The sequence below is a fragment of the Microcaecilia unicolor genome, chromosome 7, assembly GCF_901765095.1.
Source record: "Microcaecilia unicolor chromosome 7, aMicUni1.1, whole genome shotgun sequence".
NCBI classification, from domain to species: Eukaryota; Metazoa; Chordata; class Amphibia; order Gymnophiona; family Siphonopidae; genus Microcaecilia; species Microcaecilia unicolor.
In genome coordinates, this window is record NC_044037.1 from 121795744 (window position 1) to 121816266 (window position 20523).

General features: G+C 44.3%; 1 protein-coding gene across 3 annotated transcripts in view; it reads right to left on the reverse strand.

Annotated features, from left to right (window-relative positions):
- HCFC1R1 (host cell factor C1 regulator 1) overlaps positions 1 to 20523 on the reverse strand; it is a 65398-nt gene that overhangs the window by 26470 nt on the left and 18405 nt on the right. For all 3 annotated transcript variants that reach the window (XM_030209524.1, XM_030209522.1, XM_030209523.1), the window contains exons 4-5: positions 12359 to 12502; positions 2837 to 3013 (exon numbers count right to left, since the gene is read on the reverse strand). In XM_030209524.1, coding sequence (XP_030065384.1) covers positions 2837 to 3013; positions 12359 to 12502 — 321 coding nt within the window. The remainder of the gene's footprint in view (positions 1 to 2836; positions 3014 to 12358; positions 12503 to 20523) is intronic.

Genomic DNA, 20523 nt, shown 5'->3' on the forward strand with positions numbered 1-20523 from the left:
CAAGTGGTTACGAGTCAAAAGCAATGTTAAAGAGGTGGGCTTTCAGTCTAGATTTAAAGGTGGCCAAGGATGGGGAAAGGCGTAGGGGCTCAGGAAGTTTATTCCAGGCGTAGGGTGCAGCGAGACAGAAGGCGCGAAGTCTGGAGTTGGCAGTAGTGGAGAAGGGAACAGATAAGAAGGATTTATCCATGGAGCAGAGTGCACGGGAAGGGGTGTAGGGAAGGACGAGTGTGGAGAGATACTGGGGAGCAGCAGAGTGAGTACATTTATAGGTTAGTAGAAGAAGTTTGAACAGGATGCAAAAACGGATAGGGAGCCAGTGAAGGGTCTTGAGGAGAGGGGTAGTATGAGTAAAGCGACCCTGGCGGAAGATGAGACGGGCAGCAGAGTTTTGAACCGACTGGAGAGGGGAGAGGTGACTAAGTGGGAGGCCAGCAAGAAGCAGATTGCAGTAGTCTAAACGAGAGGTGACAAGGGTGTGGATGAGGGTTTTGGTAGAGTGCTCGGAAAGAAAGGGGCGGATTTTACGAATGTTGTAAAGAAAGAAACGACAGGTCTTGGCGGTCTGCTGGATATGAGCAGAGAAGGAGAGAGAAGAGTCAAAGATGACCCCAAGGTTTCGAGCTGAGGAGACAGGGAGAATGAGAGAGCCATCAACAGAAATAGAAAACGGGGGGAGCGGGGAGGTGGGTTTGGGGGGGAAAATGAGAAGCTCGGTTTTGGTCATATTTAATTTCAGGTGGCGTTGAGACATCCAGGCAGCAATGTCAGACAAGCACGCTGAAACTTTGGTTTGGATGCAAGGTGAGATATCAGGGGTAGAAAGGTAGATTTGGGAGTCATCAGCATAGAGATGGTAGGAAAAAACAAAACGTCCAAATCAGAAAAACGATTTTCGAAAACAAAAGATAAAGACGTTTTTCTTTTTTGAAAATGACCTTTCCTATTCAGATTTTGGATGTTTTTTGCAAAACGTCCAAAGTCAAACTTAAGACGTCATATCGAAAATGCCCCTCAACGTCACTTTTAGGACCAAAAATGTATGTTCTGTATTGAATTTTTGCAAATTTTAATTGTTTTACATATAACTATAGCATGCACCAGACTTCCACATAGTTTTTGAATATGCACCAATTCCAATGACATCACTGCCATATCGCTGGAAAGCATAAAATGGTTGCTAGAACGCATAAAATATTTACTGCATTTTTAAGCAGTGATGTTGGTTAAATTTATCAATTCCAGGTGGGCATATCTTTTTCTGTTGAATGTTGTGCTTATTTGAAGTTTTTGAAGCTTTTAGAAAAACGATTCATTTTTAATTAAAAACAGCACTTTTTATGCTTTTTAGCGGCGGCTATGCTCTGATTTCTTAGCAGTTTATCAATACAAGATTAAGGGGTCCTTTTACTAAGGTGCACCAAAAAATAGTCTACGCTGGTGTAGACGCGCATATCGGACGCATGCAGATCCATTTATCAGCGCACCTGTAAAAAGGCCTTTTTAAAAATGTTTGACGAAAATGGACGTGCAGCAAAATAAAAATTGGCACGCGTCCATTTTGGGTCCGAGGCCTTACCGCCACCCACTGACCTAGCGGTAAGGTCTCATGCGATAACCGTGCGGTAATCGTCTGTGTGCATAGAATGACGATTACCACCTGGTTTCTACTGCACACTGGAAAAAAAAATTATTTTCCGACGCGCGCAAAAAACAAAAATTACCGCCCAGGCCGCACGGTAGCCGGGTGGTAACTCCAAATTGACGCATGCAAGATGCGTATAAGCTGCTTAGTAAAAGGGCCCCTAATTTTTCTTTGGTTACTCAAGTAGTTAGGTGTTTTATTTAGTTTTATCCTGTTTTTAAGAAAAATACCTAGACCTCTGAGATTTGCATATAAGCTTGGAGCACATCAGGCTTGGTAAACTGCTGCAAGTGACTCTCTGGGGAGGAGTGCCGTGGTTGTAAATCCTATTTTTTTAATAGCCAGTTAAGTTGTTGCTATCTTTGGAAAGACAGTGTTTGCTTGCTTTTGGATCATTAATAGACTCTCTGCTATTATAAATCTGTAGGTTTGCTAGCATCCTTGCTTTTACTAAGAGGAGGTGTAGTTTTCAATTTCCCCTTTAGGTATGTTTCCCTGTTATCCTTGTTGCTCACTGAGACAAGTTATGAGTTTTTATGCATAATTCACTACACTAATTGTATCAGGAATTTAAAAACTAGATTTACAGTTTACCTCACAAATAAAGCACAGTGTCTGTTTTTATGCTCATATGTTTTTATCATTCATTCTAGGAATATGATTTGCATGTTATTTATAATTATGCATTTGTGTTTTGTATAATTGATCCAATTAATATATTTACATTTGCTCTATTTATGGATATAATTTGTTTTATGATTATTATTTACTTGTTTTTAGTTTACTTGTTCTTGTATTGTTTTTTTTTTAATTTATGCCTTGTCTGATTAAGTTTGCTGCCCCTAACGCAGCCTTCCATAGGCGAAACGTGGCCACGTACGGCTATTTTAATAAAAGCACTTTTAAGTTCACCTCCTGCAATCTGCTCTCTTCTATTGCTACTACTAACTGTGGATCCTACTTGCCTCTTTTGTACTGATAACAGAACTGAATATCCAGGGCTAATTTAGCTAGCGACGGTCAGCGTTTAAAAAATAATGCAGACTGCCGCCGGCTGAATATTGGTCAGTATTTTACTCCTTTTGTGGCCTCTGAATTCACAGAGAATATAACTACTATTGTCATTCTTCCCTAGTACCCACAGTACTGAAGTTCAATATAACCCCCTTCTGTCACACACTAATTACTTACAGAGAATACTGTACTTGTTCTGGTAGGATGTTCTTCAGTCCAGGCTCCCTCAGGCTCTCCTGCAGCACTGTAGATAAGATGAGGGTGGGGGCCTCACCCATGGAGAACTCCCCTTCCAGCACCACATTTTCTTCTCGCCCCTCTCCTGCTTCTGTTCCGCTTGGAACTGAAAGTGACCTGCAAGAGACATTGAGGGACAATTTGAAAACCGGAGGCAAAATCCATGGGTATTTTTAATCCACAGACTTTGCATCAATTTTAAAAGCATAAGTATACACATATTCATTCTGAAACTGCAGACAGACAGAAATCGGGTGCAAGTTTTGCATTTTTAAAGTCACAATCTGCACTTTTCCAGCATTCTATATACCGATTTTTAATCCTCCAGATAAATATGAGACTGGAACTGCTTCCTCTCATAGAAATATAGAAAAATATAGACTGATTAAGACCATATGGCCTATTCAGTCTGCTCCATCCATGCTATCTACTCTTCCTTTCACTCCCTTAAAGATCCTATGTAATTTTTCCAAGCTCTCTTGGATTCAGATACTGTTTTCGACTCCATCACTTCCACCAGGAGGCAATTCCACGAATTCACCACCCTTTCTGTGAAGTATTTCCCCAGGTTACTTCTGAATCTATTCCCTTTCAGCCCCATCCTATGCCCCCTCATTCCAGAGCTTCCTTTCAATTGAATGAGACTCGCCTCCTGTGCATTTATGTCGTATAGGTATTTAAATGTCTATCATATCTCCCTTCTCCCACCTTTGTTCCAAAGTGTACATATTGAGATCTTTAAGTCTGTCTCCACACACTATGACAAAAAACACTGACCATTTTAGTAGTCGCTCACTGGACCGACTCCATCCTGCAGTCTCCAGAATTATACACAATATTCTAAATCTCAATGCAGCTAGAGATATGCATGCTGTGTAACAACAAGCATATTTTTAACTGCAATGGAGGAAGTCAATTTTCAGACAACTGAATTACATGGGCAAACCACTAACAGGCCCATTTACAAAGTGTCAGTAAGCCCAACGTGGGCTTACCGCATGCTAACTCATTACTACTGCTGGCCCAATGCAGCCACTGGCAGTAATAAAGGTTTGAGCGTGCACCATTTCTGGCGCACTGGAAAAACATTTTTTTTTTTACCCAGCAGTAACTGGGCATCACCACATGTGCTCGGTTACTGACAGGTTACTGCAGGAGTTCTTACTGCCACCTCAGTGGGTGGCGGTAAGTGCTCCCTGCCGCATGCCCACCTTTTTCCCGCAGCTTAGTAAAAGGACCCCTTTGTAGCCAGATATATCACTTTGAAAACTGTGCTTAAGAGGCAATGCACACAGTAGCTGTACAACAAAGAATCCAAAATGGAGGAGTGTAAGGACATTCAAACAGCAACACAGTACAAGGAGGGGAAGCAGACTCCAGTATCACAAAAACAGAGGCATTCTGAATATCTCTATAGAGATTGGGTACACTTATTTGCCCTGACTGCTATGAGAGTTACCCCCATTATTTGCCCCCCCCCCCCTCTATTATCTTCCTTTAGATAAGGAGAAAGGAGAAATTTATGGATATGGAATAGCAGTATATATACTTTTTGGAAGGTATGAATGTGATATATACTTATTTTGGATGTAACCTTTTTTTTATTATTATATTTTGTTTTATACCAAGTTTGATTGTTGTAATCTGCTGTGAGCTTGTTTGTAATATTGCAGAATATCAAATGAAATAAATAACAAACATGTCTTATTGGGAGGAATATGCAACCAGCTCAACATTTAAAGAGCTGGCTCTAGGGGCTGCCAGAAGGACTACTGAATGCAAAGAAATAGTGGCCTTCCTAAGCTTATAGGTTTCCCTATAAGTTCCACAAACCCTTTCATGCAGCCATCCTCCCATATCAAGCCCCCCCCCAATGCCCCCAAAGTGTTGAACCTCCCACCTAAAGTCCTCCCCCACTCTCCCAAAGACCCCCTAGGACCTAGCTTTGAAAATTCCTGGTACCTAGTGGACCAGGTAGGAGTAATCTCTAGTTGTTTCCATATAAGGAACCTTACATGGAAACATGACAATCTAATAATAATATCAGAAACTACCACTAGGGGTCACCAATGCCATTTTGAATCCCAAAACAAGTGAAGGAAGGAGCAACTGGGAATGGTCTGTACTGGGTAGAGGGGTTCAACACTGGGAGGCAGGGGGGCTTGATTTTGGACTCACTTTTCTTTTTTAACATGTTGCTGACCCATTTAAGATGTAGTCTGGGCACATTAGACTACAGCTTATTCATTTTACATGGGAGTCAACAAGCTGCGAATACCTGCTACAGGTATGTATCTTCGAGACATATATATATATCCAAAGGGGAGGAGGGCAGGTTTGTGAGATCAATCAGCCTGCTGTCCTCAGAGAAATATATATCTCGAAGATACATACCTGTAGCAGGTATTCGCAGCTTGCTGACTCCCATGTAAAATGAATAAGCTGTAGTCCAATGTGCCCAGGCTACATCTTAAATGGGTCAGCAACATATTAAAAAAAAAAAAAAGTGAGTCCAAAATCAAACCCCATCAGTGAGAACAAGCAGCCTGCTTGTCCTCGGAGAAAGCGAAGATACATACCTGTAGCAGGTATTCTTCGAGGACAGCAGGCTGATTTGTTCTCAATGATGGGTCGACGTTCACGGCGGCCCAGGAACGGCAATTTTTCACAACAAAAATAAAGTTTGCCAGAGCCTTCCGGCGCGCGGGGTGCGCACACTGTGCATGCGCAGCCATCTTCCCCGCCCTTTGCGCGAGAGTCCCCGCTCAGATCAAAATAGCAAGGGGAAGAACAACTCCAAAAGGGAGGAGGGTGAGTTTGTGAGAACAATCAGTCTGCTATCCTCGGAGAATACCTGCTACAGGTATGTATCTTCGCTTTCTCCGAGGACAAGCAGGCTGCTTGTTCTCACTGATGGGGTATCCCTAGCACCCAGGCTCACTCAAAAACAACAAAGAAGGTCAATTAGGCCTCGCAATGGCGCGGACATAACTGAGATTGACCTAAAGCAGAAACATCTGAGTGTGCAGCCTGGAACAGAATAAAAATGGGCCTGGGGGTGGAGTTGGATTCTAAACCCCAAACAGATTCTGCAGCACAGACTGCCCAAAGCGACTGTCGCGTCGGGTATCCTGCTGAAGGCAGTAGTGAGATATGAATGTGTGGATTGATGACCACGTCGCAGCCTTACAAATCTCTTCTATAGTGGCTGACTTCAAGTGGGCCACCGACGCTGCCATGGCTCTAACACTATGAGCCGTGACATGACCCTCAAGATTCAGCCCAGCATAAGTGAAGGAAATGCAATCTGCTAGCCAATTGGAAATGGTGTGTTTCCCGACAGCGACTCCCCTGCTGTTGGGATCAAAAGAAACAAACATTTGGGCGGGCTGTCTGACGGGGCTTGTCCGCTCTACGTAAAAGGCCAATGCTCTCCTGCAGTCCAAGGTGTGGAACTGACGTTCAGCAGGGCGAGTATGAGGACGGGGAAAAAATGTTGGCAAGACAATTGACTGATTCAGATGGAACTCCGACACCACCTTCGGCAAGAACTTAGGGTGCATGCGGAGGACTACTCTGTTGTGATGAAACTTGAGATAAGGAGCATGCACTACCAAGGCTTGGAGCTCACTGACTGTATGAGCTGAAGTCAAGTAATTCAGATGGCAGGAATTCAGTGGCTCAAAAAGGAGGCTTCATCAGCTGGGTGAGAACGACGTTGAGATCCCATGACACTGGTGGAGGTTTGACAGGGGGCTTTGACAAAAGCAAACCTCTCATGAAGCAAACAACTAAAGGCTGTCCAGAGATAGGCTTACCCTCTACATGTTGATGATAAAGCACTAATTGCACTAAGACAAACTCTTACGGAGTTGGTCTTGAGACCGGACTCTGACAAGTGTAGAAGATATTCAAGCAGGGTCTGTGTAGGACAAGAGCGAGGATCTAGGGCCTTGCTATCACACCAGACGGCAAACCTCCTCCATTTGAAAAAGTAACACCTCTTCGTGGAATCTTTCCTGGAAGCAAGCAAAACCCAGGAGACACCCTCAGAGAGACCCAAGGAAGAAATTCTACGCTCTCAACATCCAGGCTGCGAGAGCCAGAGACTGGAGGTTGGGATGCAGAAGCGCCCCCTCGTTCTGAGTTATGAGGGTTGGAAAACAGTCCAATCTCCACGGTTCTTCGGAGGACAACTCCAGAAGAAGAGGGAACCAAATCTGACGTGGCCAGAAGGGAGCAATCAGAATCATGGTTCCGCGGTCTTGCTTGAGTTTCAGCAAAGTCTTCCCCACCAGAGGTAAGGGAGGATATGCGTACAAAAGGCCCTTCCCCCAATGAAGGAGAAAGGCATTCGACGCTAGCCTGTCATGGGCCTGAAGTCTGGAACAGAACTGAGGGACCTTGTGATTGACCTGAGTGGCAAAAAGATCCACCGAGGGGGTGCCCCACTCTCGGAAGATCTTGTGTACGCCGCCAGAGTTAAGCGATCACTCGTGAGGTTGCGCTATCCTGCTCAATCTGTCGGCCAGACATGTGGCTTGGAGAAACATGCCGTAACGGCATCTGGATGACTTCCCGACACAGGGGGCGAGATCCGGTGCCCACCTGCTTGTTGATTTAGTACATGGCAACCTGATTGTCTGTCTGAATTTGGATAATTTGATTGGACAGCCGATCTCTGAAAGCCTTTAGAGCATTCCAGACCGCTCGCAACTCCACGAGATTGATCTGAAGACCTTTTTCCTGGAGGGACCAAACTCCTTCAGTGTGAAAGCCCATCGACATGAGCTCCCCACCCCAGGAGGGATGCATCCGTGGTCAGCACTGTGTGGCTGAGGAATTTGAAAGGGACGTCCCAAGGTCAAATTGGATTGGATTAAATTGTCCACCACTGAAAGGAATTTTGAAAATCGGTGGACAGCTGGATTGCATCCTCTAGTTCCCCTGCAGTTTGATACCACTGGGAAGCTAGGGTCCATTGAGCTGATCTCATGTGAAGATGGGCCATGGGTGTCACATGGACTGTGGAGGCCATATGGCCTAGAAGTCTCAACATCTGCCGAGTTGTGATCTGCTGAGATGCTCTGGCCATGGAAACTAGAGACAGATCTGGAAGATGGGCACGAGCTGTCTGTGAATCCAGCAGAGCTCCTATAAATTCCAGTTGCTGAACAGGGAAAAGATGGGACTTGGGGTAATTTATAACAAACCGAGTAGCTCCAGTATAGTCATCTGTATGGACTGTAGAGCTCCTGCCTCTGAGGTGGTCTTCACCAGCCAATCGTCGAGATAAGGGAACACATGCACTCCCAGTCTGCGTAGCGATGCTGCAACTACTGCCAGGCATTTTGTAAAGACCCTGGGCGCAGACGCCATACCAAAGGGTAGTACACAATACTGGAAGTGCTGCACTCCCAGTCGGAACCGAAGATACGTCCTGTGAGCTGGAAGTATCGGGATGTGTGTATAAGCATCCTTTAAGTCCAGAGAGCATAGCCAATCGTTTTCCTGAATCATGGGAAGAAGGGTGCCCTGGGAAACCATCCTGAACTTTTCTCGGACTAGGAATTTGTTCAGGGCCCTTAGGTCTAGGATGGGACACATCCCCCACCCCCATTTTCTTTTGCACAAGAAAGTACCTGGAATAGAACCCCAGCCCTTCTTGCCCTGATGGAACGGGCTTGACCGCATTGGCGGTGAGAAGGGCGGAGAGTTCCTCTGCAAGTACCTGCCTGTGCTGGAAGCTGAAGGACTGAGTTCCCGGTGGGCAATTTGGAGGTCTGGAGATCAAATTGAGGGAGTATCCTAACCGGACTATTTGAAGAACCCACCGATCGGAGGTTATGAGGAGGCCACCTTTGGTGAAAAAATTTTAACCTCCCCCTGGCCGGCAAGTCGTCCGGCACGGACACCTTTATAGCAGCTATGTTAGCTGGAGCTAGTCAAAAGCCCGTCCCTTGCTTTTGCTGGGGAGCCACAGGGGCCTGTCTTGGCGCACGCTGTTGACGAGAACAAGCGCGCTGGGGATGAGCCTGAGAAGGCTGTCGAGAAAGAGGATTGTACCTATGGTTGTTATAAGCATAGGGAGCATTCTTCCTTCCTCGGAAAAATCGTCTACCTGATGAGGTAGTAGCAGAAGGCATCCGGCGGGAGAGATTGTCCATAGCAGTTTCCCGCTGCATGATCAACTTTCTCACCAAAAATATTATCCCCCGGCAAGGGACATCCGCAATCCGCTGCTGGACTCGATTGTCCAGGTCAGAGGCACGCAGCCATGAGAGTCTGCACATCACTATACCTTGGGCAGCGGTTCTGGATGCAACATCAAAAGAATCGTAAGCACCCCTGGACAGGAATTTACGACACGCCTTCTGCTGCCTGACCTCATCCTGAAAAGGCTTGGCCTGCTCTGGAGGGAGCTTATCAACCAAGTCCGCCATTTGCTTCACCGTGTTCCTCAAGTGAATGCTCGTGTAGAGCTGGTAGGATTGAATTTTGGCCACGAGCATAGAAGCCTGATACGCCTTTCTCCCAAAAGAGTCCAGGGTTCTAGATTCTCTTTCCGGGGGCGCCGAGGCAAAGTCTCTAGAACTCCTGGCTCTCTTGAGAGCGGAATCCACAACCATAGAGTCGTGAGGTAACTGTGACTTCATCAGCTCAGGTTCTCCGTGAATCCGATATTGGGACTCAGCTTTCTTGGGAATGGTGGGAATACTTAATGGTTTCATCCAGTTCCGCATAAGTGTCTCCTTGAGCACATTATGCAAAGGAACCATAGATTACTCCTTAGGTGGCGAAGGATAGTCAAGGACCTCAAGCATCTCAGTCCTGGGCTCATCCTCAGATACCACAGGGAAGGGAATAGCCACAGACATTTCCAGGACAAATGAAGCTTTCTTTCTGGTGAAGGAATAGGATCAGAGGGAAGACCACAAGACTCCTCAGAAGAGAAATACCTGGGGTCCTCCGCTTCATCCCATGAGGCATCCTCATCGGTATCGGACAAGAGTTCCTTAACATGCAGTCCGAAACCGAGCCCGTCTCGATGCCGAGGAACCATGTCCTCGATGGCGATGTCGAAAAGTCAACTCCCACGCCGGCAGCGATGAAGCTCCCTCCAGCGATGTCGACGGGGAGTTGACCTGGGTAGCAGCCAATGCAGCAGGCGGCACCAGCATCAGAGACCTCACCACAGGCATAGAGCCAGCTGCCGCTTCCATCGAAGGTACGGAGGGCGCAAGCACCCCCGGTACCGGAGCAGACTGACACAGCAACCCCTCCAGAAGACCAGGAAGAATGGCTTGGATGCGCTCATCTAGAGTCGCTGTTGAGCAAGGCTGCGGGGTCGGTGCAAGAATCGGGGTCAGAATCTGTGGAGGTCAAGGAGGTGGTACTGGGCTGCCCGAAGACCATGCACCGACACCTCTTGAATGGAGGGTGGGTGGACCTCCCCGCGTCAGCGCTTCACGGGTGCCGAATCCTTCGATGCCCCGAAGCTCCCAGCACTGTGCTTGGAAGGAGACCGATGACGATGCTTCTTCGCCTTCGCTCGATGCACGTCATCAATACTCCTCGGTACCGACAAGGAGGACGTGGAATCCACATGCCTCCTCGGGGTTGGGTCCGAGTGGTCGGTCCTGGGGGGCCTGTAAAGCAGGAGACTTCAAGGCAGGTGGAGACCCACTCGACGGCTCACTGCTCCCAGCATGTGGAGGTCTCCGGACAGCCATTACCTGCGCTCCTGAAGTCGATGCCATCTTCGGTGCCAATATCGACGCCGACTTTGATGCCGAGGAACCGGTCGAAGCTACGAAAAGACGGTCCTGAAGAGCTTTTCTTCTCGACGCTTGTGTCCGCCTTTTAAGGCTAAGACGCAACTTACATGTGTCTGGGCGATTGTCGGGCCCAAGGCACTGAAGACACCACACTTGGGGATCAGTACCTGAGATTGACCGATTGCACCGAGTACACTTCTTGAAGCCACTGGGAGTCCTTGATGACATGGATGGAAAAATAGCAGCAGCGAAGTCAAAATTCACGATTGTGCCAAATAAAAGGACACAAAATAGAGAAAGCGCGTACCCGCAGCCTAAGAAGGCCGCGACAAAAACGAAAGGAAACTTAAAGGGACAAACTAAGAAATAAAGGATTTTTTTTTTTTTAATATAGGCAGGATAAAAGAAAGACAAAAGAGGGAGAAAAACTCTCAAAAACGAAGACTCTTTTCTCTAGGCCTGAGGAGAGAGACCGGCAAAGCAGCCACTCTCCACCGTGGAAAAAGAAAAGCTGAGCGGGGACATTCGTGCGACGGGCGGGAAGATGGCCACGCATGCGCGGTGCGCACACCCCGCACACCGGAAGGCTCTGGCAAACTATTTTTGCTGTGAAAAATTGCCATTCCTGGGCCGCCGTGGACGTCGACCCATCAATGAAAATAAGCAGCCTGCTTGTCCTCGGAGAAATATATATACATGCACACACTAGAGATAAGGAGACAGTCTCCTTATCTATTGTAATCAGGTATTGTCCAAAACAGGGTTTTCTTAACCCAATCAGGTTGTCAGGATAATCACAATGAATATTCACGAAATAGATTTATATACAATGGAGGTAGTGCATGCAAATCTATTGGGGGCATCCTGAAAACCTGACTGGCTAGGTGTGCCCCAAGGACTGGGCTGAGAACCACTGGTCTAAAGCAAGAAGGATGTTTCTTGCTCAGAGGCACTTGTTAGTTTCAGGTAACAATTTGTTGTGCAAGGTCATGGCTAGTACTTAACAGTGTAGGATAGAGACATCTTTTATTTTTGTTGGGTCTTGAACACGATAGAGTGATATCTTAATTCATTTATACTTGGCACTTGAATAATGTTTGACTAAATGTATAGCATTTTCTCATGGCAATGTGGCAAATTACAATAATGTATCTCTACCTTTTTTCCATTACTTGATCCTTATCCTGCATTACCAGGAAAAAGAAGAAGAATAAAGCAATTTATAATAGACTTCTGACCCTTGCCCTTTTTCACTCATCTAGGGGCTTCTCTTGCCCCCTCTCCGTTCTCCAGGAGCATTTCCCAGTTGTCTCTCTTTTCCTCTAAACCACCCACCATTTCTTCCCCAGGGTCATCTTTTTGATTCCCTCCTTTCCTCTTTAACCAGCTCCTCCTAGGGTTTCTGTAACCTCCCTTCCCTCCCTATTTACTACCTTGCAGGACATCTCATCTCTATTGCTGCTCCTTCCTTTAACCCTCCAAAGACATCCAAGTTCCTTCCCTCTCCTTTAACCAAAACACCTCGGCTGGCTCTCAGCAACTTCCTTCTTAACCGACACCACTGGAGTGTTTCTTGGATCCCTCTCCTCACCCTTAGACCATCTAATCAGTTCGCACCCTATTCCCTGGCTTGTGCACTTTCAGCCCACACCTCTTTTACCCTTCCCCCTCTGATGCATTTTACTTTTGGTCTGTTGAACACTTCCACTCTTGAAAAGCCTGTGGCAGGAAACCATTATCACTGTAGGTATGGTCATTCTCCAAGCTTAAGTGGTTGAAACGGTCAGCCATCATGTCCTCGGTCACCAGGTGTTTGCTACAAGGCTCCCTAAGCAGAAAATAAGAGGAGAATTCAGGTTAATGGTCCCTTCCAGCTCCAGACAGATGGATCTCAGAGAGAAATCTCTCCATTGTCAGCATCTATGTCTGCAGGCGTAAAGGCAAAACGAGGTTTAGATGGTTTATCATTAGGTTGTTACGCAGTGGGATCTTACCACTCACAAGCAAACAGGGTATGAAAGTCTGATCCTAGGTCTGTAGTTACATAGACAAGGGGACACTAGCAATTCCTCATATTCTAGGCCTGAGACTAATGTGAAGACCCCCCAAAAAATTCCCCACCCGTCGTGAAACGTCCAGCACGCACCTGGGATTACCCTGTGGCCACCTGAAGGGTCTTCCCAGCACTGCCCTGCCTGCACGCTCGTGTTCTATACTATCACCCTCCACCCACTGACTGGGTCCTGCTTGCCTCTGAGCTAGTCTCCCACTCAAGTTATTCTCTGATGATTTCTAGGACATGGGACCAGTTCCACAGCTCCCAGAAAGCACCCACAGACTCAAAAACACAAACCAGGATTCTTAAGTCAGTCGAGGACAGCAGTCAAACTAAAAAAGGTTTATTGTCACAGAACTTGAACAGTGAACAGAAAAAAGGTGAAATCAGCAAGCAATAACAGATAACTGAATATGGATCAATTATAAAACTATCTAAACATTTGTTTACTACCTGAGTAGTACTTGAGGTCAGGAAATATAGCTGCTCGCAGGTTATATCATATCATATCATAATTGCTTACAGGGCCTCAGTAAAGAGATCTCTCTCTCTCTCCACTCCCTGGCTGAGACTGGAGAAAATCCAGTACCTTCAGGCTAGATTTGAAATCCAGGGCCAATCAGAGCCCAGGGAATCAATTTTGAAAGTAGCTGCCCAATGGTACTGCAGATTGCCTTTCCATACGCTGAAACTGGAGAAGAGGAAGTCTTTTTATGCAACAGCTTTAAGACTCAAAACAAGCACCATCTGCTGGCCAATTAAGCAAAATACAGTTCATGAAATAATACAGGGCCTCTTTTACAATACCGCGCTAACGATTCTCGGTGCGGCAAATGAAAGGAAGCCGATTCAACTCCTATGAGCTTCCTCTCAATTGTGTGGGAATCGCTAGCGTGATTTTGTAAAAGAAACCCACAGTTTTCAGGCTTAGAAGCCCACTGTTTCGTCACACCCCCAAATTATTTTTGCATTGTTTTTTTCTTTTGGGAAAGCTAGAAATTGGTATGGGGGGAGGGGGAGGGGAAAATCAATGATAATGCTTTCATGAAGGATTTTCTTTCAGAAGAAAAAAAAATTTAAGCTATGGCTTTCAATTTTGTTACAGCTGCTCCTTACAACACTAAATATTTATGTACACAGGGTTATTAAAAAAAATAGTTTGGATGGTCCTAAAGTCCATAAACTAGTATTAAGGGGACTTGGGAAAATCCACTGCTTATTTCTGGGATAAGCAACATAAAATCTGTTTTACTCTTTTGAAAACTATTTTGTTAAAATATGAATTATGAAAATTTATAATATGATGTTTTCTGAGAAAATCACCCTCTAACTTTAGCACCGAGATCAGAATATTTAAAAAGAAGGGGTTGTTTAATTATTTATTAATGGTAGGATCATCCTGAGTAACATTTCACATGCTGTAGCTTACAGAATTTGCCATTGTCAGTCAGTCAGTCATTCTAGTAAACTATTTTGTAAAAACTGCCAAATAATTATGTATTAAAAAAAAAAAAGTCCACTATGAAAGTAGATCATGACAATGAAAGAACACTTTCAAAACATTTTCTATCCAGAATGTCTCTTCCTCTGTGGTATCAAAATCATAACAGTAAAACTTATCAAAAAAGACTCGTGATAACTCATTTGCAAATGCACGGATGAACAAATACATAACAGTTGGAGCAGGAGACAGAAGCTGCAATGGTGGAAGAAGATCAGACTCCACAAAAAAGGATGGGAAGCTGGCAAAAAAAGGTGTGGATGTGACTGGGATCAGCATGAACTTGCGGAACTATTGTTAGTAATATGTAATTTATCCTTAAAATCGAGTGTGGTACCGGAAGATTGGAGGGTGGCCAATGTAACGCCGATTTTTAAAAAAGGTTCTAGAGGAGATCCAGGAAATTATAGACCGGTGAGTCTTCTGTCGGTGCCGGGCAAAATGGTAGAGACTATTATTATTATAAGTACAAACATAAGTATTGCCATATTGGGAAAAACCAAAGGGCCATCAAGCCCAGCATCCTGTTTCCAACAGTGGCCAATCCAGGTCACAAATACCTGGCAAAATCGCCAAAAAGTACAAAACGTTCTATACAGCTTATCCCAGAAATAGTGGATTTTCCCCAAGTCCATTTAATAATAGCCTATGGACTTTTTCTTTAGGAAGCCGTCCAAACCTTTTTAAAACTCTGTTAAGCTAACCACCTTTACTACATTCTCTGGCAACGAATTCCAGAGTTTAATTACACGTTGAGTAAAGAAAATGTTTTTCTGATTTTAAATTTACTACATTGTAGCTTCATCGCATGCCCCCCTGTCCTAGTATTTTTGGAAAGAGTAACCACACGCTTCACATCTACCCATTCAACTCCACTCATTATGTTATAGACCTCTATCATATCGCCCCTCAGCCGCCTTTTCTCCAAGCTGAAGAGCCCTAGCCGCTTTAGCCTTTCCTCATAGGGAAGTCGTCCCATCCCCTTTATCATTTTCATCGCCCTTCTCTGTACCTTTTCTAATTCCACTATATCTTTTTTGAGATGCGGTGACCAGAACTGAACACAATATTCGAGTTGCGGTAGCACCATAGAGCGATACAAAGGCATTATAACATCCTCATTTTTGTTTTCCATTCCTTTCCTAATAATACCTAACATTCTATTTGCTTTCTTAGTCGCAGCAGCACACTGAGCAAAAGGTTTCAACACATCAACGATGACACCTAGATCCCTTTCTTGATCGGTGACTCCTAATGTGGAACCTTGCATAATGTAGCTGTAATTCGGGTTCCTTTTTTCCACATGCATCACTTTGCACTTGCTCACATTAAATGTCATCTGCCATTTAGACGCCCAGTCTCCTAGACTCGTAACATCCTCTTGTAATTTTTCACAATCCTCCTGCGATTTAACGACTTTGAATAACTTTGTGTCATCAGCAAAATGTAATTACCTCACCAGTTACCATCTCTAGGACATTTATAAATATGTTAAAAAGCAGTGGTCCCAGCACAGAGCCCTGGGGAACCCCAATAACTACCCTTCTCCATTGAGAATACTGACCATTTAACCCTACTCTCTGTTTTCTATCTTTTAACCAGTTTTTAATAGCTGCACATATATATTACTGTTTTGGCTACTACTACTACTATTTAGCATTTCTATAGCGCTATAAGGCGTACGCAGCGCTGCACAAACATAGAAGTAAGACAGTCCCTGCTCAAAGAGCTTTTAATCCTACGTTCCCACTTCTGGCCTATTTCCCCAGCCCAATAAGCACCATTTGGGATCCATTGGGAATGCCCCATGCAAGGCTAAAGTTAGTTTCTTGGTTATGTCCTCCCAAAATGTTCTAACAGAAATACAGGCCCACCATATGTGGAAATAACTTCCTGTTTCCATTCTGCATCTCCAGCACTCAGCCGAAGCATTCGGATACATATTTTTAACCCTATCTGGTGTGTAGTACTATCTACTTAACACCTTGTAGGCACTCTCTTTAATAAGCACACATATTGATGCTTTTTTTACCTCTGTGCATAACATTTTCCATTTTGTCCAACTTATTTCCTCTTGCAGGTCTCTTTCCCATGCCCTCATGAAGGATAATTTACCCATCTCTTCCCCTCTCAAATACCTCTCCTCCCAGAGCCCAACGTGTCCCACAAGTTTTCCCCTATTTCCCCTTCTAAATAATCCTCTTTCAGCCAGCCTTGCCCCCACATAAACGTCCTAATCTGAAAATAAGCAAACTGGTCTGTCTCTAGCAGCCCAAATTCCTGTTGGAGTTCCCCAAATGGCTTCATTGCCCCATCCTCAAATAAATCCCGAAATTTTTGCAATCCCTTTCGTTTCCAATCTTTAAATACTCCTCCTCCTCCTCCTTCCCCCGCCCGAAACTCGGGCTCCTGCGTTATCAGCGCTAAAGTAGATACTTTTCGACCCCTTTTAAATTTATGTTGCAAAAGTTCCCATGTATGTAACAAATGGGCCACAAAAGGATTAGCTATCTTTGACATTCTCCTATCACTTCTTAGCTTGGAGGCCCACAAATATAAAAGCCTTTTTAAAGTGTGTAAAATGGAATTTACGAGTGACAAAATCTTTTAGAAAATTAGCTTATGTCCAGACAATATCTACTTCCCTTTAATTAAAAAAAAAAAAAAAAAGAGGAAAAAAGAAACAAGAAATTATTTTATATTTGTTTCTGCTTTCTGAGCTGACAAAAACTGATATGTGCTATAAGGCTGCAGGAGTCTGCATTACTACCAGTAACAATATACAAATAATTATTGGGAAATTTAAGGCTCTTTTATATTTTACACATATCCCAAGACATTACAGTTTTGGGGATAACTTTATAAATGTATGCAGTCATAAAAAAATAAAGCACGAGCAGACAACAAATTTTATCAAATTTTCAAAGCAAACATGCACACATGCTTGCGACGGGATCTATGTCACATCAATTAGGAAGAACCCAAGATGGGGAAAAGGGTGGGATTAGAAGCCCAGAATTAGGCTCAGCCCCCACAGGCAGCGATATAAGAGATCCCTAGTGAACCATAAGATCAATCTCTGGGGATTGCAGGAAAATCACCTGAACACAAAAGACAGCCCATCTAGTTCCTCCAATCAGAGAAGGGGACCAGAATATCTGTCCAATGGGGTGTTATTGTTAGTAAAACATAATTTACCTTAAAAATCAAGCATGGTACTGGAAGATTGGAGGGTGGCCAATGTAACACCAATTTTAAAAAAAAAAAAAGTTCCAGAGGCTATCCGGGAAATTATAGACAAGTGAGCCAGACATTGGTGCCAGGCAAAATTGGAGACTACTATAAAGAACAAAATTACAGAGCATATTCAAAAGCATGGATTAATGAGAAAGCCAACATGGATTATTTAGTGAAGGAAAATCTTGCCTCTATCTATTACATTTCTTTAAAGAGGTGAACAAACATGTGGATAAAGGTGAGCTGGTCGATATTGTATATTTGGATTTTCAAAAGGAATTTGACAGAACACCTCATGAAAGACTCCACAGGAAATTGGAGAGTCATGGGATAAGAGGTAGTGTCCTATTGTGGATTAAAAACTGGTTAAAAGATAGAAAACAGAGAGTAGGGTTAAATGGTCAGTATTCTCAATGGAGAAGGGTAGATAGTGGGGATCCCCAGGGGTCTGTGCTGGGACCGTTGCTTTTTAATATATTTATAAATGATCTAGAGATGAGAGTAACTAGTGAGGTAATTACATTTGCTGATGACACAAAGTTATTCAAAGTTAAGTCGCAAGAGAATTGTAAAAAATTATAAGACCTTACAAGACTGGGAGACTGGGAATCCAAATGGCAGATGTTTAATATGAGCAAGTGCAAAGTAATGCATTTGGTAAAGAGGAACCCGAACTACAGCTACGTAATGCAAGGTTCCACATTAGGAGTCACTGACCAGGAAACTGATCTAGGTATCATCGTTGATAGATATGTTGAAGCCCTCTACTCAGTGTACAGTGGTGGTGGTGGCTAAGAAAGCAAATAAAATGTTAGGTATTAGGAAAAGAATGGAAAACAAAAATTAGGACGTTATATTGCCTTTATAAAATCGCTCCATGTTGCGACTGCACCTCAAATATTGTGTGCAATTCTGGTCACCGCATCTCAAAAAAGATATTGTGGCATTAGAAAGGCGACGAAAATGATAAAGGGGATGGGACGACTTCCCTATGAGGAAAGGCTAAAGTAGCTAGGGCTCTTCAGCTTGGAGAAGAGGCCGAGGGGAGATATGATAGAGGTCTATAAAATAATTGGAATGGAATAGGTATACGTGACTTGCTTGTTTACTCTTTCCAAAAATACTAGGACTAGGGGGCACGGGGCATGCAATGAAGCTACAAAGTAGTAAATTAAAACGAATCTGAGAAAATATTTCTTCACTCAACGTGTAATTAAACTCGAATTTGTTGCCAGAAAATGTAGTAAAAGCAGTCAGCTTAGCAGGGTTTACAAAAGTTTTGGATAGCTTCCTAAAAGAAAAGCCCATAAGCCATTATTAAAATGAGTTGGGGAAAATCCACTGCTTATTTTTAGGATAAGCAGAATAAAATGTATTGTACTGTTTTGGGATCTTGCCAGGTACTTGTGACCTGGATTGGCCACTGTTGGAAACGAATGCTGGGCTTGATGGACCTTCGACCTGGCCCAGTATGGCAATATTTATGTACTTTAGGGAGTCTTTCACGAAGGCGCGCTCAAGTTAGCACGTGCTAAAATTGGGCAAGCGCTAAACATTAGAGACGCCAATGCATTGAGGATGAAATGACAAGCCCAAAGTTAAAAGACACATCATCAGGATTTGAACCCAGGTTTCCCTGCTTCTCAACCCGCTGTTCTAACCACTAGGCTGCTCTTCCACACTCACTCTTTGGTATGTACAAATTTTGCAGGTTAATTCAAAATTATGCACATGGATAAGTTTATCCAAATATCACGTGGGTAGTTTCATACAAGTTTATTTAAATTGGTACAGCAGTATTTTACCTGTGGAAATATTTTTGAAATGACCCTCCTGGTATGTTAAATTGTAAATAATACATTGTATTTAAGTAGTAAATTTAGATCTAGGAAAACAAACCGTCAATTTTCCTAAATTATTTCCATTAGCCCCAATTTCACAGAAATGTTATGTCTCTCTGCACTATTTCCATTAGCCCCAATTTCACAAAAATGTTATGTCTCTCTGCACTAGTACCAGTGCTTTTTTTGTGCCGGTACAGCGTACCGGCACCTTTTTTTCCGACCTTCCATTCTGCCCCCTGGAAATCTATTTACCCGAACTCGCAGCGGTGAACCGGCAGCAGTGAAAGCTGCAAGCAGGCAGCCTCGCCTCCGACCTTCGCTTCCCTGCCCTCTCAGCGTCCCGCCTTCCTCGGATTTCTTTTCCGCGAGGGCGGGACGCTGAGAGGGCAGGGAAGCGAAGGTCGGAGGTGAGCCTGCCTGCTTGCAGCTTTCACTGCTGCGACTTCGGGTAAATAGAGAGTGGAGTGGAAGAGAGCCTATCTAGCCCACTGTAAGCCTTGCACCTGGCGAGCAAAGATGGCTGGCAGAGCACTGACCCAGGTGAGGAGTAGGGCTGTTCCTCGGCAGCCGCATACCCTTCTTCTTAAAACTTCAAGTTTTCGTAACTTTTAGGGAAAAGCATGAGTAGTCGAGTGCTTTTAGACAAGGTAAAGCGCAGGTTTTGTGCTTTGCCTGTGTTGTGTAGCTTCAGCAAGGTGGCGCGAGGCAGGAATATAAACTGTATTTTTAAGGTTCTTGAGAGCTGATCATGTACTAAAAGCGCAGTGTGTTAGTTAACTCGCTAATTAGTTTGCCTTTCTAGACGGCTCTTTGGAGTTCCTTGATCCTGTGAATGACTGCTTGATTACTGCTACCATTGACCTGAGGTTGTAATGGGCTGCAATTGTGCAGGGCCGTGCCTAGGGTCTCTGGCGCCCCCCTGCAGACTATCAGTTGGCGCCCCCCCCCCCCCCCCCCCCCCGGTGAAAATGATCGCTCACCACTTGCTACACTGACAGGAATTGTCAGCAATATTCTTAGAAACAAATTGCTATACATTGCAAAATAAGATAGCAGATGTAAATTCTCAAAGTAGACATATTCCAAACGCTAAAATGAAAATAAAATGATTTTTTTCTACCTTTGTTGTCTGGTGACTTTCTCTTTCCGATCATGCTGGCCCAGTATCTGAGTCTGCTGCTATCTGTCCTCTTAACTCCATTTCCAGGGCT